General features: G+C 47.8%; 1 protein-coding gene across 1 annotated transcript in view; it reads left to right on the forward strand.

Annotated features, from left to right (window-relative positions):
* Positions 1–22373, forward strand: part of PHKA1 (phosphorylase kinase regulatory subunit alpha 1) — an 87567-nt gene extending 65194 nt beyond the window's left edge. Inside the window, exons 21-34 of the mRNA XM_025205952.1 lie at positions 492–586; positions 1253–1392; positions 1969–2125; positions 2667–2746; positions 3118–3196; positions 3329–3458; positions 6199–6300; positions 6878–6993; positions 8387–8425; positions 10805–10849; positions 11734–11907; positions 14312–14365; positions 15334–15534; positions 18493–22373. Of these exons, the coding sequence (XP_025061737.1) occupies positions 492–586; positions 1253–1392; positions 1969–2125; positions 2667–2746; positions 3118–3196; positions 3329–3458; positions 6199–6300; positions 6878–6993; positions 8387–8425; positions 10805–10849; positions 11734–11907; positions 14312–14365; positions 15334–15534; positions 18493–18666 (1586 nt within the window). The 3' untranslated portion in view covers positions 18667–22373. The remainder of the gene's footprint in view (positions 1–491; positions 587–1252; positions 1393–1968; positions 2126–2666; positions 2747–3117; positions 3197–3328; positions 3459–6198; positions 6301–6877; positions 6994–8386; positions 8426–10804; positions 10850–11733; positions 11908–14311; positions 14366–15333; positions 15535–18492) is intronic.
* The last annotated feature ends 560 nt before the right edge of the window (positions 22374–22933 follow it).

Consider the following 22933-nt stretch of genomic DNA (forward strand, 5'->3'; position numbering starts at 1 on the left):
TGTGAAGACTCTTTACCATCTTCTTAAAGGGTTGTTGGGGCAGCTTAGTGAGAGGGGAAGCTGCAGATCCTTGGTAGTCCTCCAGCATGCATGGGAATCTCTGGTCCATTTAGCACAATTCTTTGTAATGGATCAATCAAGCAATTACCTCAAAGGCTCAATTAATTAATCTTGGCTGCAGCGTATCCACCCCAGTGCAAGCCAAGGGCTGGAGGGGTTCCAGTGCCCATCAGCCCGTAGAGAAATTCTGGAGGGATTAGAGACTATTAAACAGCCACCAGCTACTCATGGGGGAAGGAAGTGGGGGCGTGAGAAAGGGGGTAGACTTCTCATCCCTGCCAAGCCCAGGGCTGGCTAATCCTGAATGCAGGTTATTGTGCAAACTGGGCACTCAAATGACTCTGAGCAGTGAGGTGCAACATGCTCTCTGTCTACTGGAGAGGGTGAAATGCAGCATGCTGAGTGTCAATCCAAGTGTTGTTTTCTTGCAGATGTTGGGATGTATATCCCTTCCAAGCTGTTTCAGACTTCTCAGCCATCCGTCAACCTGCTGGGTTCCATCCAGAAGCACGAGCCAGATGTCAAGGTGACTATGACCTGTTTCTGCACTCCAGGTGTGCCGTGGTGCTCCCTCTTAGTGGAAGCCATCAATTGCCTGGACTCTGAAAAGCTTTCTGAATAGGCCCAGCCAGGAAACAACAGGCTGATGGCCCAGGGCAGCAATACAGCCAGGTCTGTGCAGGCTTGGAAGTGACTTGAATCCCACCTGGGACAGTTAGATGTGGACTCTCCATGTCCTTGATAACCAGCCTGCAGACTGCTTCCAGCAGACCCATAGCCCATGGGCTGCAGGGTATTCAAAGGTGACTGAGAGCAGACAGGCCAGGGGGCCTAGCATAGAAGGAGCAAGGTCCATGAGGAAGAAGAGGAGCTGTTGTTGGATGTGACATGGTGAACCAGTGGAGGTGGATCTGTCCAAGGAGGAGTGAGGAGTTAGCCCAGCATCCTGGTTTGTGGACCAGCACTGGGAAAGAATTATCTTGAGCTGAGGCTCTTTCCAGGTCCTTGCAGTAGAGCAGACCTAGTCTGGTGGAGGCTGCTGAGGCTTTCGTCTGGTGTTGGGGCTTTGGCCAGCGTTGGCAGCCAGTGCCTTGTCCCACCCTTTGGGAATGGAGTTGGGTACAGCAGGGAGTCTAGGGGAAGGCTTTGGGATGCCAGCTCTAACCGGACCTTTGAATGCCCTCTTCTAAAGATCCCCTCGCTCCATGCTGAGATGAACCTCCCCAGAGACAATGCTGGGAACGTGGACTGCAAAGCCCTGGTGGACCAACTGCGAGAGTGCCCCACCCTGCAGGAGCAGGCTGATCTCCTCTACATGCTCCACACCCTCAAGTAGGAGCACCAGCCAGTCCCTCTGCCTCTTCTCGCTGCTTCTCTCCTTGCTTTGCCTCCCTATGGCAGCACTTAGTGTCACCAGAGAGACTTTGGGCATTGCCTGCTTGCTGGATGGAAGTCAAAGTTCACCAGTTCAGGCCTTTAAAACGCAGCGAAATCATTTAGCAAATATAAGGCAGGAAGGCGTCTCCAGAGCCTCTACTAACTTAGATGAATCTGCTGGCCGTTTCATGATACAGAAATAAACTTGGCTTGTGAGCCAAGGCCAGGCCAGGCCAGGCCTCATGCTTAATGCTGTGTGCTTCATGTGAGTGCCTAAATTTGTTTTTCCTGAAAGGACTTAACACCTTTGAGAGCTGAAACTTCCAAGCATGCAGCTTTGTTGCTTTCTGTCTCATCCTCATGTGCTATTTGGGGCAGTGCTGCTAGCCAGGACAATGTCCCTCCCTGAGCACTGCTGTCTTCTTAATCCTGATCTGTCATCTGTTGCTTTGAACAGATATTAATGCTGCTGCTGCAGTTAGTTGTGCTTGGCTAAAACACCCTTGCTGTAACCAGGGATCTCTAACACAGGGGGCCTGACTGGGACACTGAGATCCATGGCCAACCTGGTGCTACAATCAAGGACCTCCTTACTGAGCTGTACGTCAAAGTAGGGACTACTCGACAGTGGGCCCTGATCCGTTACATCTCGGGAATCCTGAAGAAGAAGGTGGAAGCTCTTGATGAGGTAATGACTTGGCTCTGGGGCCCTGGTGTGCTTCTGGCTCCAAGCTTATGGGGGTAGCAAATGGGATGGTAATGATTTACTTCCTAAATCTCTCAGAGAACAGCAGGTGGCAGTACATGACCCTATGTTTTAGTCGTCTTTGCTGACAAAGGGCCTTTCTTGGATCTGAGGCTTCTGAATCCAGGGTCATCCTTACTGTTTCACAGAGAGAGTGAAAATCTTGTAGCTTCGTAAAATGTCCTGACTGTGCTCATGTTGGACTGCCTGGCCTGCATACTTGCAGTTCCTACTGATTGGCTGGAGCTGTCAGCACTGCAGATTTCAGGAAGAGACTTTTAGGGGTGAGAGAAGTAGGAAGACTCAGGCATTTAATATGATCCCTGAAGAAAGGGGGAACTTTAAAATGAGTCTTGTGTCCATGCTCTGTGTGGAAGAGGTAAATGAAGCTGTTGGCTGGGCAGAGGAATACTCCCTTAGACAGTAGACAGGTCTGCCTGTTGGTTACCCATAACCATATGTAGGATGGTTCCTCTGTTTTTAGGCCTGCACTGACCTCCTGTCTCATCAGAAGCACTTGACAGTGGGGCTGCCTCCAGAACCTCGTGAGAAGACGATCTCTGCGTGAGTTCAGTGGCTCTTTCTGAGTTGTACCATGGGGAATGAGAACATCTTAGTCGATCCAGGGGCCAGCACAAAATGGACAGTAATAAGTGGCAATTACTTTTTTCCGAGCTCCACCTTGAATGCTTTACTGCTGCCTTCTCAAAGGAAGGAGGCCCAGGGAGGTCTAGTCCCAAGCTAGCCAGTATGTGAGCCCCTGCTCTCCCATGCACGAGTGAACTCCGTGTGTCCTGAGAACCTCATTAGCCATTAGTCGAGTCACATCAGAGCAGACAGGGCACTCCCTGTGATCTGGAGAAAGGGACATCCATCCAGTGATGCGTAGATCTAGATCATGCTGGGTCTCACCTGTATGTCTGTTGCCTCCTCAGCCCTCTTCCTTATGAGGAGCTTGTTCAACTGATTGATGAAGCTAGTGAGAGAAACCTGAGCATCTCTATCTTGACCCAGGTGAGAGGACAGGCCCCAGGTGGTAATCAGCCTCCAGCAGGCTGGAGAGTCTTTCCCATATGCTCTGAGGTTATAGCCTCTCCTGTTGTGCAGCTGTCTGGTGACCTAGCATCTCCTGGCTCTTACCCTCAGGAAATCATGGTATATTTGGCCATGTACATCCGCACACAGCCCTCCCTCTTCTCTGAGATGTTCCGCCTACGCATTGGGCTTATCATCCAAGTGATGGTGACGGAGCTGGCGCATTCTCTGCACTGCTCAGGTATGTGTGCTGAGCCCAGCAATCTCCTCCTAAAGCTCCTGACGCATGTTGCACTTAAGACATGATTTACTGGTTAAGCAGTGATTCGGCCACACGTTCATTCAATTAATGGTGTGAGAGAGCCACGAATAAGTGATAAAGTTATTACAGAGGCAGACAAGTTTCTTTTGAGTAAATCTGGTATCTCTTATTAAACGAACTCAGATTGTTGGAAAAATTCTTCTTTGCAAGTTTTTGGGTATAAATACCCTTCATCAGGCTGAGGAAGCATCTGCAGTTGGGTGGAATGAATAATAACGTTCTTTACTATTCATTCCATCCAGGAAGAGCCCATACCAACTACAGATGCTTCCTTAGCCTGATGAAGCGTATTTATACCCGAAAGTTTGCAAAGAAGAATTTTTCCAACAATCTGGTTTGGTCTAAAAAAAATATTAGACTTACCCAAAGAACCCAGTCTGCCCATGTCCTTAAACCAACATGGCTACAACCTATACCCCTGTAACATGAAAGTTATTACACAACATATGCATAACAACTTTTGTACCTGGTTCCTATCCTGCCTTTAACTGAATGTTGCCAATGCTCCCAGCCTCTGCAGCACATTGCCATGTGCTCTAGAGGTCAGGAGCACTGGTCAGCTGATTGGGGCTCCCAATTAGCTGCTAGAGCTCTCAGCTGTGGGAACATATGGTACATCCCCAGGTCTGAAAATTCTGCTGCACTGGCAACCTGACAGTGTGTTATCTGATTATTTGGCCACATCTCACGAGGTCCCTTCGAGCCCTAAACTTCTGTGAATCTGTGACATTATGCGATCTGGTGCTCAATTCTACAATCGCGCCTCGTTCCATGCACATATGGCATGGCAGGTAATGCAGTTGTTGGGACTGCACATTAGATCCCATTGTGCCTTCTTTAACATCAGTCAGTGGCCTAACAGTGTTGTCTGGTAGCTCTTAGAGGCCCCAGCCCAGATTAAGGTCTCCTCATAATAGGCATTGTACAGACCAAGCCAGAGAGTGAGCTCCTGCTCCAGGAATTTAGTCTATGTGGGCAAGACAGAAAAGGTTAGTGTATCCCTCTTAACATCCAAGCCTGTTAATTGGCAGTAGGAGGTGAACACCTGTACCCTGTTGCTTGTTGCATTATAACTAGGTTAGAATTGTAGCTGGGTTTGTGTTACCTCCATCAAAGCCCCAATAAATAGGCTTTATAACAAACTGTCCCTCAGCCTTCAGCTTGACAGATGCTCTGGGTAAGAACAGATATTTCTGTGGGCTCAGTTTGCATGTGAGGAGCTCATAACTAGTAAAATTTGAACCTAGTAATGAAAGTCTCTGGGGAAAACTGTGGTAGGGAATTACCTAAAGATAGAGGCACCTATGCTTGCAGCACCAAAAATATAAACTCCCTTGCTTATCACCTCAGTCTCTTATTTATTTTTGGGTTTTCTTTAACATTTAAAGACCAGAATTCTTATTACATTACCTTGTCATGCATGCCAGAACCTCTCTAGGAAGCATGGAGCATAAGGGACACTAGGGTACATGCAAAGGGGTGTCAGTGGACACCCAAAAAAGCTTTGCAAACGGTTGTCAGTGGACAGCCTGGCTATTTTTAATAGGTACAAACTGTGCCTCAATTTGAGAGTCAACCTAACCACTCTGGGTTTGGGAATTTAATTGTGTGTACATGTTACAAGTAAATGCTGAAGGTCACGGTAGGGGAGGATGATGCAAAGAATAGTGGGTTCACGTGGCACTCAGCAGACCTGTGTTCAGTTCCCTGCCAGAGTCCTGTGTGATTTGGGGAGGCAGGTCACTTAGCCTCGCTCTGTCTCAGTTGCCAGCTGTGAGTTCTCAGCTACACGGATGTGCATGAGTAAAACCAGTAAAGTCTGGGGTGTTAGAATATTCTATTTTTGGGAGGTGGGCCACAGAAGAACTTAAACCAGGGGTTGTTGACCTGTGGTCTGGATCTGGCCTGTGGAGCCATTCTATTGGGCCCGCAGATATGGGGGGCTTTTGCTAGGGCTTTGGCGGTGTTCCTCGTGGGGGGTGGTGTTCAGATTCGGGTTTGACTGGGCAGCAGGGAAAAACAGTCACCATGATGGTACTGAGGGAAGGAGCAGGGACTGCAACTTTGACTGTGGCTGTGGTAGCAGCGGTACAGGCCAGGCTTGAAGCTTCCCAAACTCAGAGCTGAGCTGCTTTAGAGCAGCTTCCCACTCCAAAACGTTGCTGGCCCCTGACTTCAATCTCAAGAGCTGCAGTGATGCATGTTTGGCATCTTGATCAGTTTCAGTGTCTCTCTTCACACGTTGTGGGGGGGGGGCGCATTTCTTGCATAGGTGCTGGGGAAAGAGAAAATGGAATTAGTGAGCCGTGAGGTTGGGCTGAGGGACTCAAAGCTTTAGAATCACCTGTGGGCTCTTGGAATTCATATTTTGTAATTGCCTAGATCTCCGTGTGGAGAGGATCTCATAGCAACTGAAGTTTTCTTTGGGGACTAAGAACAGGATGAGAGCTTGAATTTTTCATCAGTATGTATGAGGGAGTAATCTGTTGTATGGCTTTACCTATGCACCTGTTGACAATAAACCCTCTTACCAGAACTTTCTTTAGGAATGCTCCTTCCCATAATCAGTGACATAAATTATAATATGAAAGCTTTCTAGAAGTATGGGGAAGAGTAGGTCATTTTGCTGGAAGTCACCTAAGTTGTCTCTGATCTCTAGCTGGAGAAGCTACCGAGAGCTTAATGAATCTCAGTCCTTCGGATATGAAGAATCTTCTGTGCCACATTCTCTCTGGCAAGGAGTTTGGGGTGGAGAAGAGTGGTGAGTCTTTCTTATAAAAGATCTTTAACATTAATCTGGCTGCCTGTGAAATGTAGACAGAAAACCTGAAATGAACACTGCAACCTAGCCAAAGCGTGTTTAGCTGAAGCTCTGCTCCTGGCCATTCAGATCTGCCCATCCCTGCTGTTGTAGATGTACATCTTGCTATAAGTAATTCTGTGTTTCTGTAACCTTCCCACACCTTTGCTATACATATTGAGGCATCTTCCTGCTTAATTCTCCATTGTGGCTCAAACATTCTCCCCATTCATGGATCAGAAATTCAGCCTGAGCACAGCTCTGAATTTGTTATCAAAATAACTCTGTGCCTCACGTGGTGATGAAATGGGTTGATGCAGCTGGTGCTTGGAACAGGGAGAGCAACAGTAGGTGGCAAAGGAGATTTGTACCGTGGCACTACCTAAGGTGGTTGTTGAGTTCTCTGCAAGGTCTTGCATCTCTACCTACTGGAGATGGTAAGAGGACACCCTCAGGCAGCATGAGGTGCTTTGTAGGCTGCATTGCTGCCCTGAGTCCTCTGAGGCGGTGGTAAGTTCTCTTCCTTCTGCTTCTTCAGTGCGGTCTGTTGATTCAACCCTCACACCAGCCATCTCCATCCGTGAGATGGGCGCTGTTGGAGCAACCAAACCGGAGCGAACTGGCATCATCAAGCTGAAAAGTGAGATCAAACAGGTGAGAAGGGCAGGACTGGGCTGGGGTTCTTAGGAGGTGCTGAGGTCCAGGGCTGGCTGATTTCATAGGTATATAATAGCTTTTGTTTAAGGTTCAGGAAGTAACAGGTTGGGGAGCTCTGTAGTAATTTAAAACGATACTGCGAAGAACTGTCATGTATGTCACTGTCGACCTCTTCTGAGCGGGTAGGTAAGGACCACCTAGATGGCTCAATGTCCCTCTACTGCTAACAGCTGCTGTGAGTTTCTCCTGGCAGGAGCTTGTGCTTTTGAAACAAGAGCTTCAGGGTTGTATCCCCAATACCTAACAGCAGGTTTCCTGTAGCCAGAGTACAGTGTGGTGAGGGAAAGACTCCTTATGCCAGTAGGACCTGGGAAATGTCCATAAAATGGCAGAGGATTTCTCCTCTACTCCACCAGTTCCCAAGAGTTCCTTACTTCTCTCCCCCCACATACTTGCTAGAAGGTTTCTGAGATCATACTTTGGTTCAAACACCTTTGAAATGGTCACTATGTCCCTTGGGGCTGGTGGTAACAGAATCCTTACTGGGTATTACTGCAGAGTACCTCGTCCCTGAGGGAGTCACAAGAGCTGAGCTTGCAAGCTGCTCCTCTCCATCTGGGATTCCAGCTCCTCTGTTTTCTCTGAGCCAATAACAGTGCTCGTGGGGCACATGTGACTTCTTGCACTCTGTTTCCTGTGCCCTGACCCCCTCAGAGGCCAGGAACACTTGCTACTGCAACTGGGCAGGCCTGGCAGGGCTGCCTTCTGTGCAGGCTGCTGTCAGCATGAGATGCACCCTGGATGCTCTCACAGCAACTTCATTATCAGGGTCATTTAGATGGAGAGCAGCACCAGGATAGTGTTAAATCAAATCAGTTGGAGACACAGGGGTGCAAATCTCAGCCTTTGTGGCCACCCTGACTTACGTGAAGGGCTTATTTCAGCCTGATGTAGTTTGCTTGGGAAAAAAAATCAAGTTAAACTGCAGTAAGACTGCCCAGCCAAGGGCTTGCTTTGCTTTAGCTCCTTTCCCGTATAGATAAGGAATTAGGCTTTGGGCTCTGTTGCGTGGTATGTGGGAGGGACTGAGTGGATGTTCTTGTGGACGTAGGACCTGATCCTGTTTCTTATGCTCAGTGTCTGAGTGCCTGTTACCTGTTTTCCCCTGCTTGAGTCTCTGAAAATCTTTCCTCCCCCCCCCCCCCCCGCGGGGGGGGGGGGGGGCCCAGAGAGGGAAGGGGCTGGAAGGAAACAAATGCCTGACATTACATAGGGGACCGACTACTTTGGAGTCTCAAGTCAGGGTGGGGCTTTTAGGCAGCAGGACATAGCACCACCGTGTATCTGCAGCTAGTCATATTGCATATATTTTTATCTTTTTATCTTTCAGCAACTGGATAAACGTAGGCAGTCTCTGACGGGGAGTAAGGTGAAACCACCAATGTTCCCTTCACACGTCAGCTTAATCAATAACTCTGCGCACACGGGTGGCTTCTGAGCATGCATGAGCTAACGGGCTTCTTTAAAATCAAGCTGGCGCACCCAGGAGCTGGCTTTCCCTCACCATTAAACATGGGGTTCAGTGCCAATGACAGGGATCTAGTTGGTCCTAGCAGGATGCCCTTCAGGACTCTTTGAAGCCCATTTCCAGTCCAGGCTATTCTGCTTGGAGCTCTTTTCTGGGAGCAGGCTTGGGTAGAAGTGTGTCTCTCTCCTGTCCATCTGCCACATGTCTGTACTCGATGGTCTGCAGTCCGTGGGATACAGTGATGGCCATGTCTAAGCTGGCTAATGGCAATGCCATTCTGCTGGTTCAGTCAATGGCCACATTATAGACATCTGCTGGTATAGTGGTATTGGGCAGGGGTGTAAAGAGGTGTGATTCCTTGCTTCACACAGTAGAAGACCCAAATGTGGGTGTAGTTAGACTCTGCTGATACCATTGTAGTCTGTCACTCAGAGAAGGGGATTAAAAGCTTGGGCTACACTATGAAGTTTTGGTGGAATAGTTGTCAGTAGGAGTGTGACAAGGTGATGTCTGTAGTTGACATGGCTAAGCCAGCAGAATCCTGTCAGTGCAGTTAAACTGGCTGAAGAGGGCTCTGCTTGGCTTCTTCATTGAGGTGATGTAGCTATGCTAACAGAAAACTTCAACAGACAGGTGCCAGGTCTGCAGTAGGTGGCTCTGCTGTTATAGCACTGCCAGTAAAGCTGGCAGCAGCAGCCACCCTATAAAGGAAACAAGCCATTACTCTACTGGTACAGAGTGCAGTGTTGCTGGGGTAGCTTTGCACACCCAAGGAGTGCCACACTGGTATAACATTGACAAACTGCTCCTCCTCTCAATGAGGCCCCAGTTAGGAAACTCACCCAGTCCTCAGGCCTCTATCCCTTCTGTCATTGTGCTATTTCCTTGTGAGGGAGGAGGTGCCGAAGGAACAGGCATACCATGTTATGGGGCTATGAAGAACCAATTATAACTTCTCCACAGGTCTCTTACCTGCACTTCTTGCTTGTAGCTCTCACTGAGACTCCTTGGGCGGATGGGTCTCTGAGCCAGTGAGAACCTGTAGCCTTAGAAATGGGCTTGATCCAAGTTGCAAGAAGAGTAGGGGACCTGAGGGAGTAGAACACCATGGGGCATGTGAGTCTTGCCTAGAGGCTAGAAATGATTGACTTGTCGTAGCGCGCTGGGCCACAAACCAGAAATGAAGTTCAGCAGAAGACATCCAGTGCAGGAGGGAAACTTTTTGTACTTGCTTATCTTGAGTTGTATGACTACAATTGTGATTCTTGACTAGGGTGCCATGGCACAGGGGTGCCTTGAGATCCTTTTAGGGGTGCTATGTGGTGTCACATGATGTTAGCACTGTTGGGAGTACACCCATGGTTCACAGCATAAGCCCAGAGATTTCAAGTAGGAATCCATAGTGTTAAAAACATTTGGATCTTTTGTGGTCTTTCTGAGCTCTTTACAACAAGAGAATTGCAATATGATTTTTCCATAATTAAAAAAAAAGAATGAAAACTAAGAGCTGGCGTTTTCCAAGTGGTGCCTTGAATCTATAAAGATTTGAGAACCACAGTTCCAGAAGCTTGGGAATTGCCAGATAAACCTACCATGCAGTTCAGCTTCTCCCCTTCTCGGCTGCCTAACGTAACTACAGGCAACAATGCTCCTTCTGCCTATTCACTTCCTCCCTCTGCCATAATGGGTGCATGTTCCCCTGGAAAGAGCTCGCTGTAGCTGCAGTGCTACTGTGCAGTGAGTCCTCGTGCATTTTTCAGTCCCCACAAGAAGGACCTCAGTCCTGCTCTGAAGTGGTGGTTGGCAGTAGTGTAGACTTCTGTACTTCATTCTGGGTTCTAGATCCTATAGGTCACCCCCTGCTAGGCTGAGCCTTTCTCTGCCTCGTTCCATTGTGCCCAGTCTCTGGCTATCATGGCCGCCAAGGAGTGCATCCTGTATTGCACAAGGTAAGTCTGGAAAGAAAACCCAGCCCAAGGCTTAGCACAGTGCAGTCTGTCACCTTATATACTGGACTATGCTTCCCTTGTTTAACCAGCGCCTCCAGTTGCGGCTGGCTCTTATCCTTTACCCAGGGATGGGTCATTCCTCTGTTACAGCTTCAGTTTAATGCAAAAGCCTGTGATGCAACTTCCTAAACTGGCTCTAAATTCTTTGGCTAATCATGGGTGCCTGAGACACCCACCAAATGACACAAAGCTTTGCCCAAGCTACTGCTGCTGCTAATAGTGTTGCCTGCTCCAACCCATCAGGATTTGATTGTCTCTCTCTTCTTTCTAGAGCTGTGGCTTACACTCCCCGGATTCGGATTCAGAATCTTCTCTGGTAACTTTTCCCTCCTGTTTACACGCACAATGTGTCTGTCCTCTCAGGTCCCTGAGTAAGAAAGTAGCTAGAGGGAGGAATTGCTTCACCCACACTGAAGTGCAGTCACTTTTGGAGTGGAGAACAGCAGCCCTTCAGCAGTGGCTAGGAAAGTTGCATAGAGGGTCAGCAAAGTTAGCATTAAGCAAAGGCAGTGCATGCAGCTACTTAAGAGGCTATTGCGAGTGCAGGCATTGGGATTTATTGGTAGCTTTCTTTTGGGAGCGTACCTAGAAGAAAATGCCTGCCTACAGTTAGCATTCTTTTGCTCCTTTCTTTCTCCCTCCTTCCCTCCCTTCCTCCTATACATCATGTTTGGCAGTGGGATGGGAAAACAAACAAGGCTGAAAACCCTAAAAACTAGCAAGGCCAACGCTGGATGTGGAGACCCTGTATTCCATCAGCATCCTGAGGACAGGAAGGGAAATGTAGTTGCCCACTCTGGGCACTGGCCTAATGTTCCAGGTTGAGCATAAGTTGCCGGGGGTTCTTTAATGGCCACAAGCAGCCTTACATCTCTAAGAGCAGCACTGTGTGCCTTCCCCCTGTGGTTGGATGCTGGGCTCAGTGCTTGTTGGTGTCTTCTCCTGAATGGCCACTGTCATGTATCTGCTGATGTCCTAGCCCAGCACTAACCTGGCCTGGCCCTTTGTGGTTGACTTGTAAGAGCCACCAAAATCACAGCATGTGATGATGACAGCAGAGAAATAGGGCCACAGGTTTCTCTGCAGTTGAAGCCACTGCAGGCCAGAGGGGGGATCCCTCACCCAATGCTGTCTGATGTTTTGGGCTGCTCTCACTAGAGCTGTTCCACTGCCTTTAATGTACCTTTGTCTTGTGCTCAGACCTCTGGACGCTCCTCCATCTTCCCTGGTGGAGGATCTTTTGCTAGCATGCTGGAAGATCAGTTCTCCAAAGACAGCCGCCAAGGCCAATGGCAACGGAGGCGGCGGCTAGATGGAGCGCTTAACAGGGTCCCAGTGGGCTTCTACCAAAAAGTCTGGAGGATCTTGCAGAAGGTGAGGCAGGTCACAGGCTGGTTGTTGTGCAGCCATCTCTATCCTTTGGGTGAGTCTCCCACACGTGATGTCCCTGTATCTTTGTTCTTGTGCAGTGCCCAGAAGATGTAACACCTTTCCTACAAACCTCACTGCTCTTGTAACCCACTGGATGCTGCTGCACAATGAGCCTGTTCTGAGGTCTTGATGAGCCTATTCTGAGGTCCCAGCTATTCAGGCCTAGTGTTATGGGGCCTGCTCTGGCCTTGTTTGTGTCAAAAGCCTAGCTTTGGGCCATGTAAAGTTGGGAACTTTAGATTTATGCAGGAGCTTCCCCTGCTAGCTGGGTTTTCAGCTGCAGGTAGGAAAAGGCCTGTTTCACCCTTGCACTAAGATACAGACAGTATGAGGTCCTAACATTAGCTAGACCAGAGGTAGGCAGCCTTTTCCAGCTCCAGGACAGAATGACCTGTTCAGAGGTGAATGGGTGGGCACTAGGACCTGGCTCCTGCCACTGCTTGTTTCCTGCCGCTAAATGCTGCTAAAGCCCTGGATCCACAGGCCAAATCCAGTAGTTCTACAGGCTGGCTCCAACCCACAGGCTGTAGATTGATAACTCTTGAGCTAGGGCAGCCCACACTTGTCTTTGTGCTTCAGTGAATTGTAACTCCAGAGCTGGGTGACAGGACTGATAAAGGGCTTGAAAGACATGTCATGCTTGGAGAGGCTGAAGGAGCTAGGCGTGTTCAGCTTGTAGAAAAGGCACTTAAGAGGGGACATGATAGCAGTCTTCAAATACTTGAAAGGCTGCCATATAGAAGAGGAAAAGCACCTTTTCTCTGTTGCTGCAGAGAGTAGAAGGTAGACCAATGCCTGGAAGTTGTCAAAAAGTAGGTTTAGATTAGATATCAGGAAAAATTCCTTCGTGGTTAGGACAGCGAAGCAGTGGAATAGACTGCCTAGGGAAGCTGTGGACCATCCATCGCTGGAAGTATTCAGGGTGGGGTTGGACAGGCACTAGTCAGGGATGACCTACGCATGGGTATGCTTATGTTCTACTATATGCATTTCCCACATTTCTGGGCTCTGCTGGTTGCTGCATGGGGCTGAAGGAATCCCTCCCCCCCTGCATATCAGGTTTTGTTGTTTTTTGGGGGGTTTTTTAAGCCTCCCTCAGAAGCACTGGGTGTTGGCTACAACAAAAGCTGGCGATTTTGACTGGCGTGTGGCAGTGTTCCTGCTGGGACTTAAAGCCAGAGATTCCTGGGTAGAGGGTCTTGTCCCTCTGCTCAGGGTCAGGCTGATTGCCATATTTGAGGTCAAGAAGGAATATTACCCTATGGTGCAAACTTTGAGGGGTTTTGCTTTCCCGTACAGCAGGGGGTGTGGCCCTCTTGGGATCTCTTGAGACTATATTAACAACATTTACAACAGCAGGACATTGGCCACCATACTCCCCTTGCTTTACCTGTGGCAAAGCCAGGTGTTGTGTCTTGTGTTGTGTTGCATCAGGGTTGACTGTAGTTTTGCTAAGAGGTTAGCCGATGGATTTGTATAGGATGGTTTGGATAGGGATGATGCTGCCTCAGGCAGGGTGCTGGACTGGATGATCTCTGGAGGTCCCTTCCAGTACTGCTCCTCTAAGATTCTATGGAGTGTTGCAAGGGTAAAGAATTTCTGGAGCACCCGTGCACCTTGGGTATACTCCAGATGCATGCTTTCCTGTTCCAGATGCTTCCTGTCTGAGGGCATCTCCTCCTGCATGATGCAGATACAACATGAGGGGGAAGCTAGTAGTAAGTCTCAACTCTGTTGGGGAATTTCCCTTGATACATCAGGCCCAAGGAGCCATGTTGATATCAGTTTGGCTTGTCACTGTGGTCAGAAGGATGAGAGGGAGAGGCATCTTATAAAGGGATGTTATGCCGACGCTTGGCACCAGACTTGGGGATTGTCTCAACGGGTGACAGAACTAAAGCAGATCTAAAGGATGCAATTCATCCCCTTCTCCCCTGTTATATAGGATCAGATCTTTGTTCAGACACTCTCACTTCACTAAAAGAGTTATCTTTAGAGAGACATCTGAGGTGGATTCCTTACTAGTTTAACTGACTTGATATGAAAGTGCTTGCATCCATATGAACAACCACATAGACTTCAACCAAAATAACAAGGCGTGTGAGTTGCTTCATACCATGCAGAACAGCTCTGCTTTAGAAGGCAGCACATAAGCAGAGGACAGATATTAAAGGCAACATCATCTGTAGTCATTGACTTGCTGGATGTCAAATGCTTCCACAAAGCCCTTTTTTGTGGCCTTGTTGGGAACTGGAATCTTTTAGAGATTCAGCAGAGACTGAATAATGTCCCCTTTCAAATCTCTCTTTCTAAGCTATTGCCTCTAACTTTCTGTCTTACTCTGCAGTGCCATGGACTCTCTGTGGAGGGCTTTGTTCTTCCTTCCTCAACGACCAGAGAGGTAAGAGCTTTAGGTGGGTGTATGTTTGGGGAGATTGGGTGGGGGGAGGAGGAGAGGGATCATCAGTCCAATTAGAGCAGAACTATGTAAAGTTATGTGCAAGAGAGGGAGTGAGAGCATGTCACAGGTGCACTAGGGTTGCAAAGCCAAGGTCTCCAGCTCCCCCATTTAGGACGTGGAAGACACATTGCCACCAATGCAGCAAAATATTTAACAAATCTGCTTCTTGTCTCCCTACCCTGGTTTGCACATGGCAAAAGCTGTCTTTATTCTCCGTCACTGCCTGAAAACAGCCCGCTAGCGGAGGCAGAAAACGAACACAAAACCATCTGTGACAACGAGTTTTCCCAAGTTTACCAAGCAGTTGGAAATGGAAGATTAGAATAAGGAGTGTAAGGTGGCCTTTCTATGGGACTTGCCAGCATTCTGCCTGGCACAGTACTCTCTGCCAGTTTTTTGCCAAGAAGCTTGCATGATGCAACTCTTATTCTCTCTCTACCTCCCAGCCCTGTGTGCCCTATCCACCTCCTTCCTTCTGTTTCTCCCAAGTCAACATCTGGGGCACCAAATTTTGAGTGCCACAAGTTCAGGAGCCCCATCTGAAGTCACAACCTGGATCCTGCTCTCATATCAGTGTTTCCCCTCAGCACTGGTGCTTCCCTGATTCAGTTCTTTTCTCAGGGAGGCTTTCTTATGAGTTAGGACTCCTGGGTTCTGTCCCTGCCACTAAAATCACTCATGTCACTTCCCCTCTCTTGCTTCCAGTCACCCATCTGTAAAATGAGACTAATGACACTTACTCATCTCTTGTCAGCCATTTTGATTTCTACAGTGAAAGATACTGTGCAGTGCTAGCTTGAATGGGGCTGGGCTCCCTGGAGGGTGAGTGGTGTGGGGTTCACTTGACTATGTTGCATACATTCTGTGTGTGTCTATGTATCTATATAATTCTCTTTTATTTCTCACAGATGACTCCTGGGGAAATAAAGTTTGCAGTCCATGTTGAGTCTGTCCTAAACCGTGTCCCACAACCAGAGTATAGGCAGCTCCTCGTAGAAGCTATCCTAGTTCTTACCATGTTGGCAGATGTGGAAATAAACAGCATTGGTGGCATCATTGCAGTGGAAAAGATTGTGCACCTAGCAAATGACTTATTCTATGAAGAACAGGTAGGATGCTGCCATTTGCTAGAATGAGTGAACTTGGTCTCAAATTTGGAAGGAACATGGGTCTGGGTTTGCAAGCATGTGTCAAACACTTAGCCCATGTACTCATATTAAATGGAACTCAGGCCAGCATTGCATTCAGTAGGCTTCTCCTAGGTGTTCAGTAAAGATTCAAGTCTTGCTTCCTAAGCAATTGGAAGTGTCACTTAACTGGGTGACCTCCTGATCCATTACACCAGCATTAAAAAGCTGTGGGCAGATGATTGCAAATGGTTGAAATTATCCTACACCTGAGGAACTTCTTCCAAGCCAGTGTAGAATAAACTCTGAAAGATATGGGAGTAAAATGGGTATAAGTGACACTGGTGTAGATGATATGTTTATGTTCATTCAGAGAGAGCTCTTTGTGAACACAACTTGGTGAATATCTATTCCTCTGCTGCCTCACAGAAGTGTGCTATCATGGCCACCAAGCACATGCAGGTACCCTAGGAGAACTAACAACACATCTCTCCACTCTGGATCCCAGTGTAATCTGCACTGGTATACAAAATCAGTATGCATTATACTGGGATCTGTGAAGGAATGTAGTGGGGCAAGAAAGGAAGGGAGGAGGGATTAGGTAGTAGAAGTAGTGGTACTGGGGCTTTAAGTGCTTGATGCTGGTTTGGAGCAAGGATTAGCTGTGGGTTGGTGGTGAGTTGAAAAGAAGGGGTGCCAAAGTATGCGTCTTCACCTGCTGCTTACAAACAGGGTAGAATTGGTGATGAATGTAGAAGTGGATGGCAACCTGGGCAGCAGTGATCATGAAGTCATTTAGTTCAGGATCCTGAGGAAAGGAAGGAAGGAGAGCAGCAAAGTAAGGACCCTGGACTTCAGAAAAGCAGACTTCAACTTACTCAGGGAACTGATGGGCAGGCTCTTCTGGGAGGCTAGTCTGAGGAGGAAAGCAGTGCAGGAGAACTGATTGTATTGTAAACAAACCTTACTAAGGATGCAGGAATGAATCATCCATCCTGTTGCACAGGAAGACTAGCAGGTATGGCAGAAGACCAGCTTGGCTTAGCAGGGAACTCTTCAATGAATGAAAACACAAAAAAGAAACTTGCAAGAAGTGAAAACTTGGGCAGATGACTAGGGAGGAGTTTGCAAGGATGAAATCTGGAAGTCCCAAAGCACAACTGGAGCTGCAGATAGCAAGGGACATGAAGGGTAAAAAGTTTCTACAAGTATGTTGGCAACAAGAGGAAGATCAAGGAAAGTGTAGCTCCCTTACTTACTGAAAGGGAGAGACAACCTAGTGACAGATGATGCAGAAAAGACTGAAGTACTTAATGCCTTTTTTATCTTGGTCTCCAAAGGCAGGGTCAGCTCCCAGACTACTGTACCTGGCAGCACAATTTGGGGAGAAGGTGATCAGGCAACAGGGGCAAAAGAGCAGTTTAGGAACTATTTAGAAAAGCTGGACATGTACAAGTCCATGGGGCCAGATGCAATGCATCTGAGGCTGCTGAGGGAGTTGGCTGATGTGATTGTAGAGCCACTGGCCATTATCTTTGAGACTCATGGTGATTAGGTGAGGTCCTGGATTATTGGAGAAGAACATATATAGCGCCCATCTTTAAGAAAGGGAAGAAGGAAGATCCAGGGAACTACAGACCAACCAGCCTCACCTCAGTCCCTGGAAAAATCATGGAGCAGGTCCTCAAGGAATCCATTGCTAAATACTTGGAGAAGTAGGTGATTAGGAACAGTCAGCCTGGATTCTCCAAGGGCAAGTCGTGACCAACCTTAAATTGCCTTCTATGACAAGATGACTAGCTCTGTGGATGTGGGGAGAGCAGTGGATGTGATATACCTTGACTTTAGCAAGGCTTTTGGTACGGTCTCCCACAACATTCTTGCAAGTAAGCTAAGGAAGTATGAGTTGGATGAATGGACTTGTAAAATAGATAGAAAACTGGCTGGATCGTTGGACTCAGAGAGAAGTAATTAATGGCTTGATGTCTAGTTGACAACCAGCATAAAGTGGAATGCCTCAGGGGTCAGTCCTGGGGCTGGTTTTGTTTAATATCTGTATCCACAATCTGGAAGATGGGATGGAGTGCACCCTCAGCAAGTTTGCAGATGACACCAAGCAGGGGGGGAATAGTAGATATGCTGGAGGGTAGGGCTAGGACTTGGACACATTTGGGAAAATTGGACAATTGGACCAAAAGAAATCTCGTGAGGTTTGCAGTAGACAATAAGCTATATATGAGCCAACAGTGTGCCCTTCTTGTGAAGAAGGCTAACGACATACTGGGCTGCATTAATAGGAGCATTGCTAGCAGATTGAATGAAGGGGAAGAATCACTTTATTCAGCACTGGTGAGGCCACATCTGGAATATTGTGTCCAGTTTTGGGCCCCCCACTACAAAAAGAGTGTGAATTGGAGAGAGTGCAGCAGAGAGCAATGAAAATGGTTAGGGGGCTGGGACACAGAACTTCTGAGGAGAGGCTGAGGGAACTGGGCTAATTTAGCCTGGAGAAGAGAAGACTAGGGCGAGATTGAATAGTATCCTTCAACTACTGAAGTGTGGTTTCAAAGAGGATGGAGTCTGATTGTTTTCACTGGTGGCAGATGACAGAACAAGGAGCAATAATCTCAAGTTGCAGCAAGGGAAATTTAAGTTAAAGGTAGTGAAGCATTGGAACAGGTTACCCAGAGAGGTTGTGGAATCACCTCAGTCCCTGGAGAAATCATGGAGCAAGTCCTTGGAAGTTTTTAAGACCCAGGTAGATAAAGCCTTGGCTGGGTTGGTGTAGTTAGGGATGGTTCTGTTTTGTGTAGGGGGGTGGACTAGATGATCAGAGGTCTTTTCCAACCCTAATTTTCTATGATTCTATGCACTGCTGACTAATGCCTTCTCTCCTTTTTCTCTCTCTCTCTCTCTCTCCTCCATTCCCAAATGGAACAGAAAACCCTGGGTGCAGATGACAACATGCTGGAGAAGGATACTGCCACTGGTATCTGCACCTTGCTGTATGACAGTGCTCCCAGTGGCAGATTTGGCACCATGACCTACCTCTCCAAATCAGTTGCAATGTATGTGCAGGAGTTCCTCCCCAGCAGTGGCTGCACCATGCAGTAGACTCACCTGGTCTGGGCTTCAACTCTGAGTTTACAAACAGCCTTGATTATTATTATTAGGGATGAACAGCAAGGCCTTAGGCTGTCTTGTTGGCAGACGTTCTTCGCATTAGTTGCCTTGCTGGGATGGTGGCTTCAGAGCTTGGGACCTGCTTCCTCCTAGCTTTGTCCTTGAAAATGCCACAACCACAATAACTACTCTTGGATGGAAGAGTTTTCCTTCCAGAGCAAAATGACATGGCAGGAGAAAGTGTGTGTGTGTGTGTGTGTGTGTGTGTGTGTGTGTGTGTGTGTGTGTGTGTGTGTGTGTGTGTGTGAGAGAGAGAGAGACCACAGCTGCATTTGTGGACAGATGTCATGACTCTCCTCTTTCCATCAAATCCCAGGGCCTGGCTTGGCTGGCTGAGGGCTGTGCTGTGTCAGGCCCTGGGTTGAGTCCCAGCTTACATCTGAGGCATCTGTCTACATAGCATGTTACTGCTGCATAACTTTCCCAGTTATAAAGCCTACACTGGTAGGTTTTAGTCATGGCTGAGGTGGGTAATAGCGGGGTTCACAAAGGATTTTATTTATGTCCCCTCCTAGAGGCTCTCTCTGTGTTGATGCATCCCTGTGCTGTAAAGGATACAGAGTGTATATGTCCACCTGCCTTTTTCTCTCCATTGGACTTAGCTGTTTAGATGCTCTCGCTCTTTAGCACCAAGCCTGTGTGGCTTTGGTTTTATTTTTAATTAAGATTTTATGAACTGACCCACATCCCCCCTGCTGCAGCTTTTGTTAGAGATCTGGGTCCCATTACTCCAGACCCCTTCCTGACCCTCCTAGCAATGACTCACTGACCTAGCCAGGACATAATCTGTGCACTGGGGATCAGTTAGACCTGTTGGCTGTTGTGGGCCCCTGCTGCTCCCCTGCCATGCAGATCTGATGAAGCCTATGAGAAACTGTGCAGAACTGCTTTAGGGGGTGAATGGATTGGGGTCCTCAACCAAGCTCCCCATATCTGTTTAGAGCTCTAGGGGACAGGGCTTACACAAAAGGTTCTCGACTGTCTGGAGAGAGATTCTTAGCCCCTTCCCAAACCATATTTAGCCGTGTTTTGATGCACTGAGTTCCTGTATATCTATCTATGGAGACCCAGGAACAAATTAAAGTAGCCCTAAATTACCTGCTTTGTAACAGCTGGATTTGTTGGGAAGCCACCTGCCTGTGGTGTGTTTTACAGTGGGAGTGCTGGGTCCTGCTTGCTTTGTGCTTTTGACATCAGCCCATGCATTTCACCTTTAGGTCAGAAAAGCAGCAGTCCCTCTACTATTGATTCACACAACACTTGAATTCCCAAGGACCTGTGTTATCCAGTGAGGAGTTAAGCCTAAGTGATAGTGGTGCTTGTGTTAGGTAGTCCATGCATGCACCAAGCACTCTTCATACACATTTCTATGGCTGGGTCACCTTGGAACCCTCTTTTCCCCAAGACAACTTTGACCAATGGAGTGAAATGGTGTGGGTGTATGATGATTTGGCTTCTTCAGTCTCAAGTGAAGAAAGAGTCTTCACTGGAGCTTTCTGGCTCCGTTAGTTTCAGACTTCCTAAGAAGCTCAGATTCAAACACTCCAGAAAGATTTGCCAGTTGCTTATACAATTTGTTTCATTTTAATATCTTCACTTCCCTAGGACTCAGTTTCCTTTCATCCATCTAACCCTTCAGCCTTTCAGACACAATCCAGCCTCCCCAGTCCATGCTTTCTGTAACAGAACTGTCTAACAAAATATCTGGTGTTCTTGTGCATGCAGTACATGTTACCAATAACCCAAGACAGGTTTGAAACCATGGAAGGGGAAGCTGAAGCACCTGCACTGCCTTTTCCCACTCCATCCCAGTTATTCCTTGTCCATAGATAATGATCGTTTAGATCAGCTTGTTCTCTTTAAGCATTCAGGTGATCTGACTGTCAGCGATATTGAGTGCTGTAGAAGTGACATTCTGATTCTTCCTTCCAAAGCTAAGAGTTCAGTGTGTGTGCACACCAGTGTGGCTGTTCTAATGGTATGGAGAGATGTGCCTTGCATAGCATCAGAGGTGTGTATCCACTCTCAGGTTTTACAGTGAGCACGTGCTTGCAAACCTGCCCATCTGAAATAGTCCTCCTCTGTGTATCTGCTGTCCGCTACCAGCCAGTTGTGCAGGTTGGGCACTATGTGCAGGTTGGGCAGGGTTTTGTTGGATCTGTTTAACAGTATGTCAGGAGTCCTTCCAGATGAGCACTGCTCGTATATTTGCTAGAAAAGTTAAGATATGTGTCGGTAATCTTCTCATTGACCTCCCATTCAGCTGCTTACCTGTTTTGCTGGAGTCAGAAGTATTTGAAAATGTCTCAGAAGCCAGATCAGTCCCACAACTCCATCACCTGGTGGAGTATAGCTTATGGCCCAGATAGGTAGACAAGCCTGGCTGGAACACCATTGCTTGGCAGGTGAGGGGAAAGAGAGTGAGTCTAGAGGTAAGATGCTTGACCTTTCAGTTAGCTCAGTTCCCTCATGCAGCTCCTCCAGCCGAACTCATAGGGTAACAAGCACAGCATTTGGGCATGTTTGGGAAGGCAGCTCCATGCCAAAACACTGAAGGCTGCAACACTCCGGAAGAAATGGTGGCAGTCAAATCTGTTAGAGGGAAAGGAACCAGAGCTGAAACCCTGAGAGAACAACAAACTCTCTGCTGTTGAGCCTGAAACTTTCCAATGGTTTCTTGGAACAAAAAACCCCACAACATACGGGTTTTTATTTTTGGGTGTATGTTGGGAGCAGGGCTGTCAACCACCCCACTGCAGCCATTTCCGCTTAACATTTTTCACAGCAGTACTAGAGACCCTTTAAAGATTTCTGACCAATGAGAGGGTGATCTAGGGTCAGACTGGGATTCCATGAACACACGTCTATAAAACATGCTTCCTTTTCCCATGGACAAGAGAGAGTGCCTCAGAGCACTGCTAGGTCTAGATTGGCAGCTGCTTGGCTCGCATTGCTAGAGCCAGGTTTCAAAAGATCTTAGCACTCCATGTACACCCAGTGCATGAGGCTCTAATCTTCAAAGGCAGTTAAGTGCCTAAATTACTAGGTGTTAGGTACCTACATCCCTTCTAAGGATCTGGGCCTGAGTTCTGCTGACAATTGGGCACCTGTCGCACAGTGCTGACCTCCTAAACATGTTGGCCTTAGTGCCTTATACTGCAGGATCCAGAAATTCCCTGCTCTCCAGAGCCCCAGCTCCTGGGCTGGGAACTGGATCTGTGCATGTGACTTTTTTTTTAATTGAATTTTAATCTTCAGTTTTAGAAGTTGCCAAATGTTTCCTTACAGAGCGGGGTTGGGAAAGAGCCAGTAAGTGACAAAAACAAAGAGCTCAAGAGTTATAAACTTGGCGTGAAACGGCCTACTGGGGGTGGGGATTCATTCATGAATAGGGCTGGTTGCTGCATTGCACTTTCGTGATGGTTTACTGACTGTAGCTTGATTGCACTCTAACACGTAGCCATGTTCCCTTTTAAAACTCCATTTCTTAGATCTTTATTTTTGGCATGTGATGCTGAGATGCATGTAGACCTCAGTCTCTTTTTTCCTAGTAAAACAAACAAAAATTATAAAAAACACAGAATTTTAATATATTGTTTTTGAAGACTGAAATTCTGGAGTAAAACATCTTTGTTTCACACATGCCTGCATTCTCATTTCTTAGATGCACTGATAATTGGAGGGGGGCTGAGTCGCCCTTGGGGAAAGTAGTTGATCTGAGGCAGAGGTGCTACTTCAAGTATGTAGAGTGGGACTAGGATGGCGCTTTGCTCAGCATCTCAGGACTAGTTTACAGTCAGCTTGTGGACAGACATCATGACAAAGTAGCTTCACTGGCCCCAGCTGGGGCTGACTCAACACATGGCTGAGTTGTCCTTTGCAGTGTTGCCTGAGCCAGCCATGGGATTAGTTCAGGGGTGGGCAAAACACAGCCCACAGACTGGATCCGGCCAGCCAAGCGATTTCATCAGGCCCGCGGGTGGATGCCTACCAGTTCACTGTATCCAGCCCTGCCCTCGGCTTCCCCTGTTGTATTCGCATGGGGCCAAGCCCCACTGACTTCTGTGGGGGCAGCACATGCTGCACTCCCACCCTCATCCATGGAATGGTCCTGACCCCAACCCCACAGGTAGGGAAGTGGTGGCAGGTGGAGGAAGGGTGGCAGCAGGTGGGGGGGCAATGGTGGGTGGGAAGTGGT

Source organism: Alligator sinensis, unplaced genomic scaffold (assembly GCF_000455745.1).
Source record: "Alligator sinensis unplaced genomic scaffold, ASM45574v1 scaffold619_1, whole genome shotgun sequence".
NCBI lineage: Eukaryota > Metazoa > Chordata > Crocodylia > Alligatoridae > Alligator > Alligator sinensis.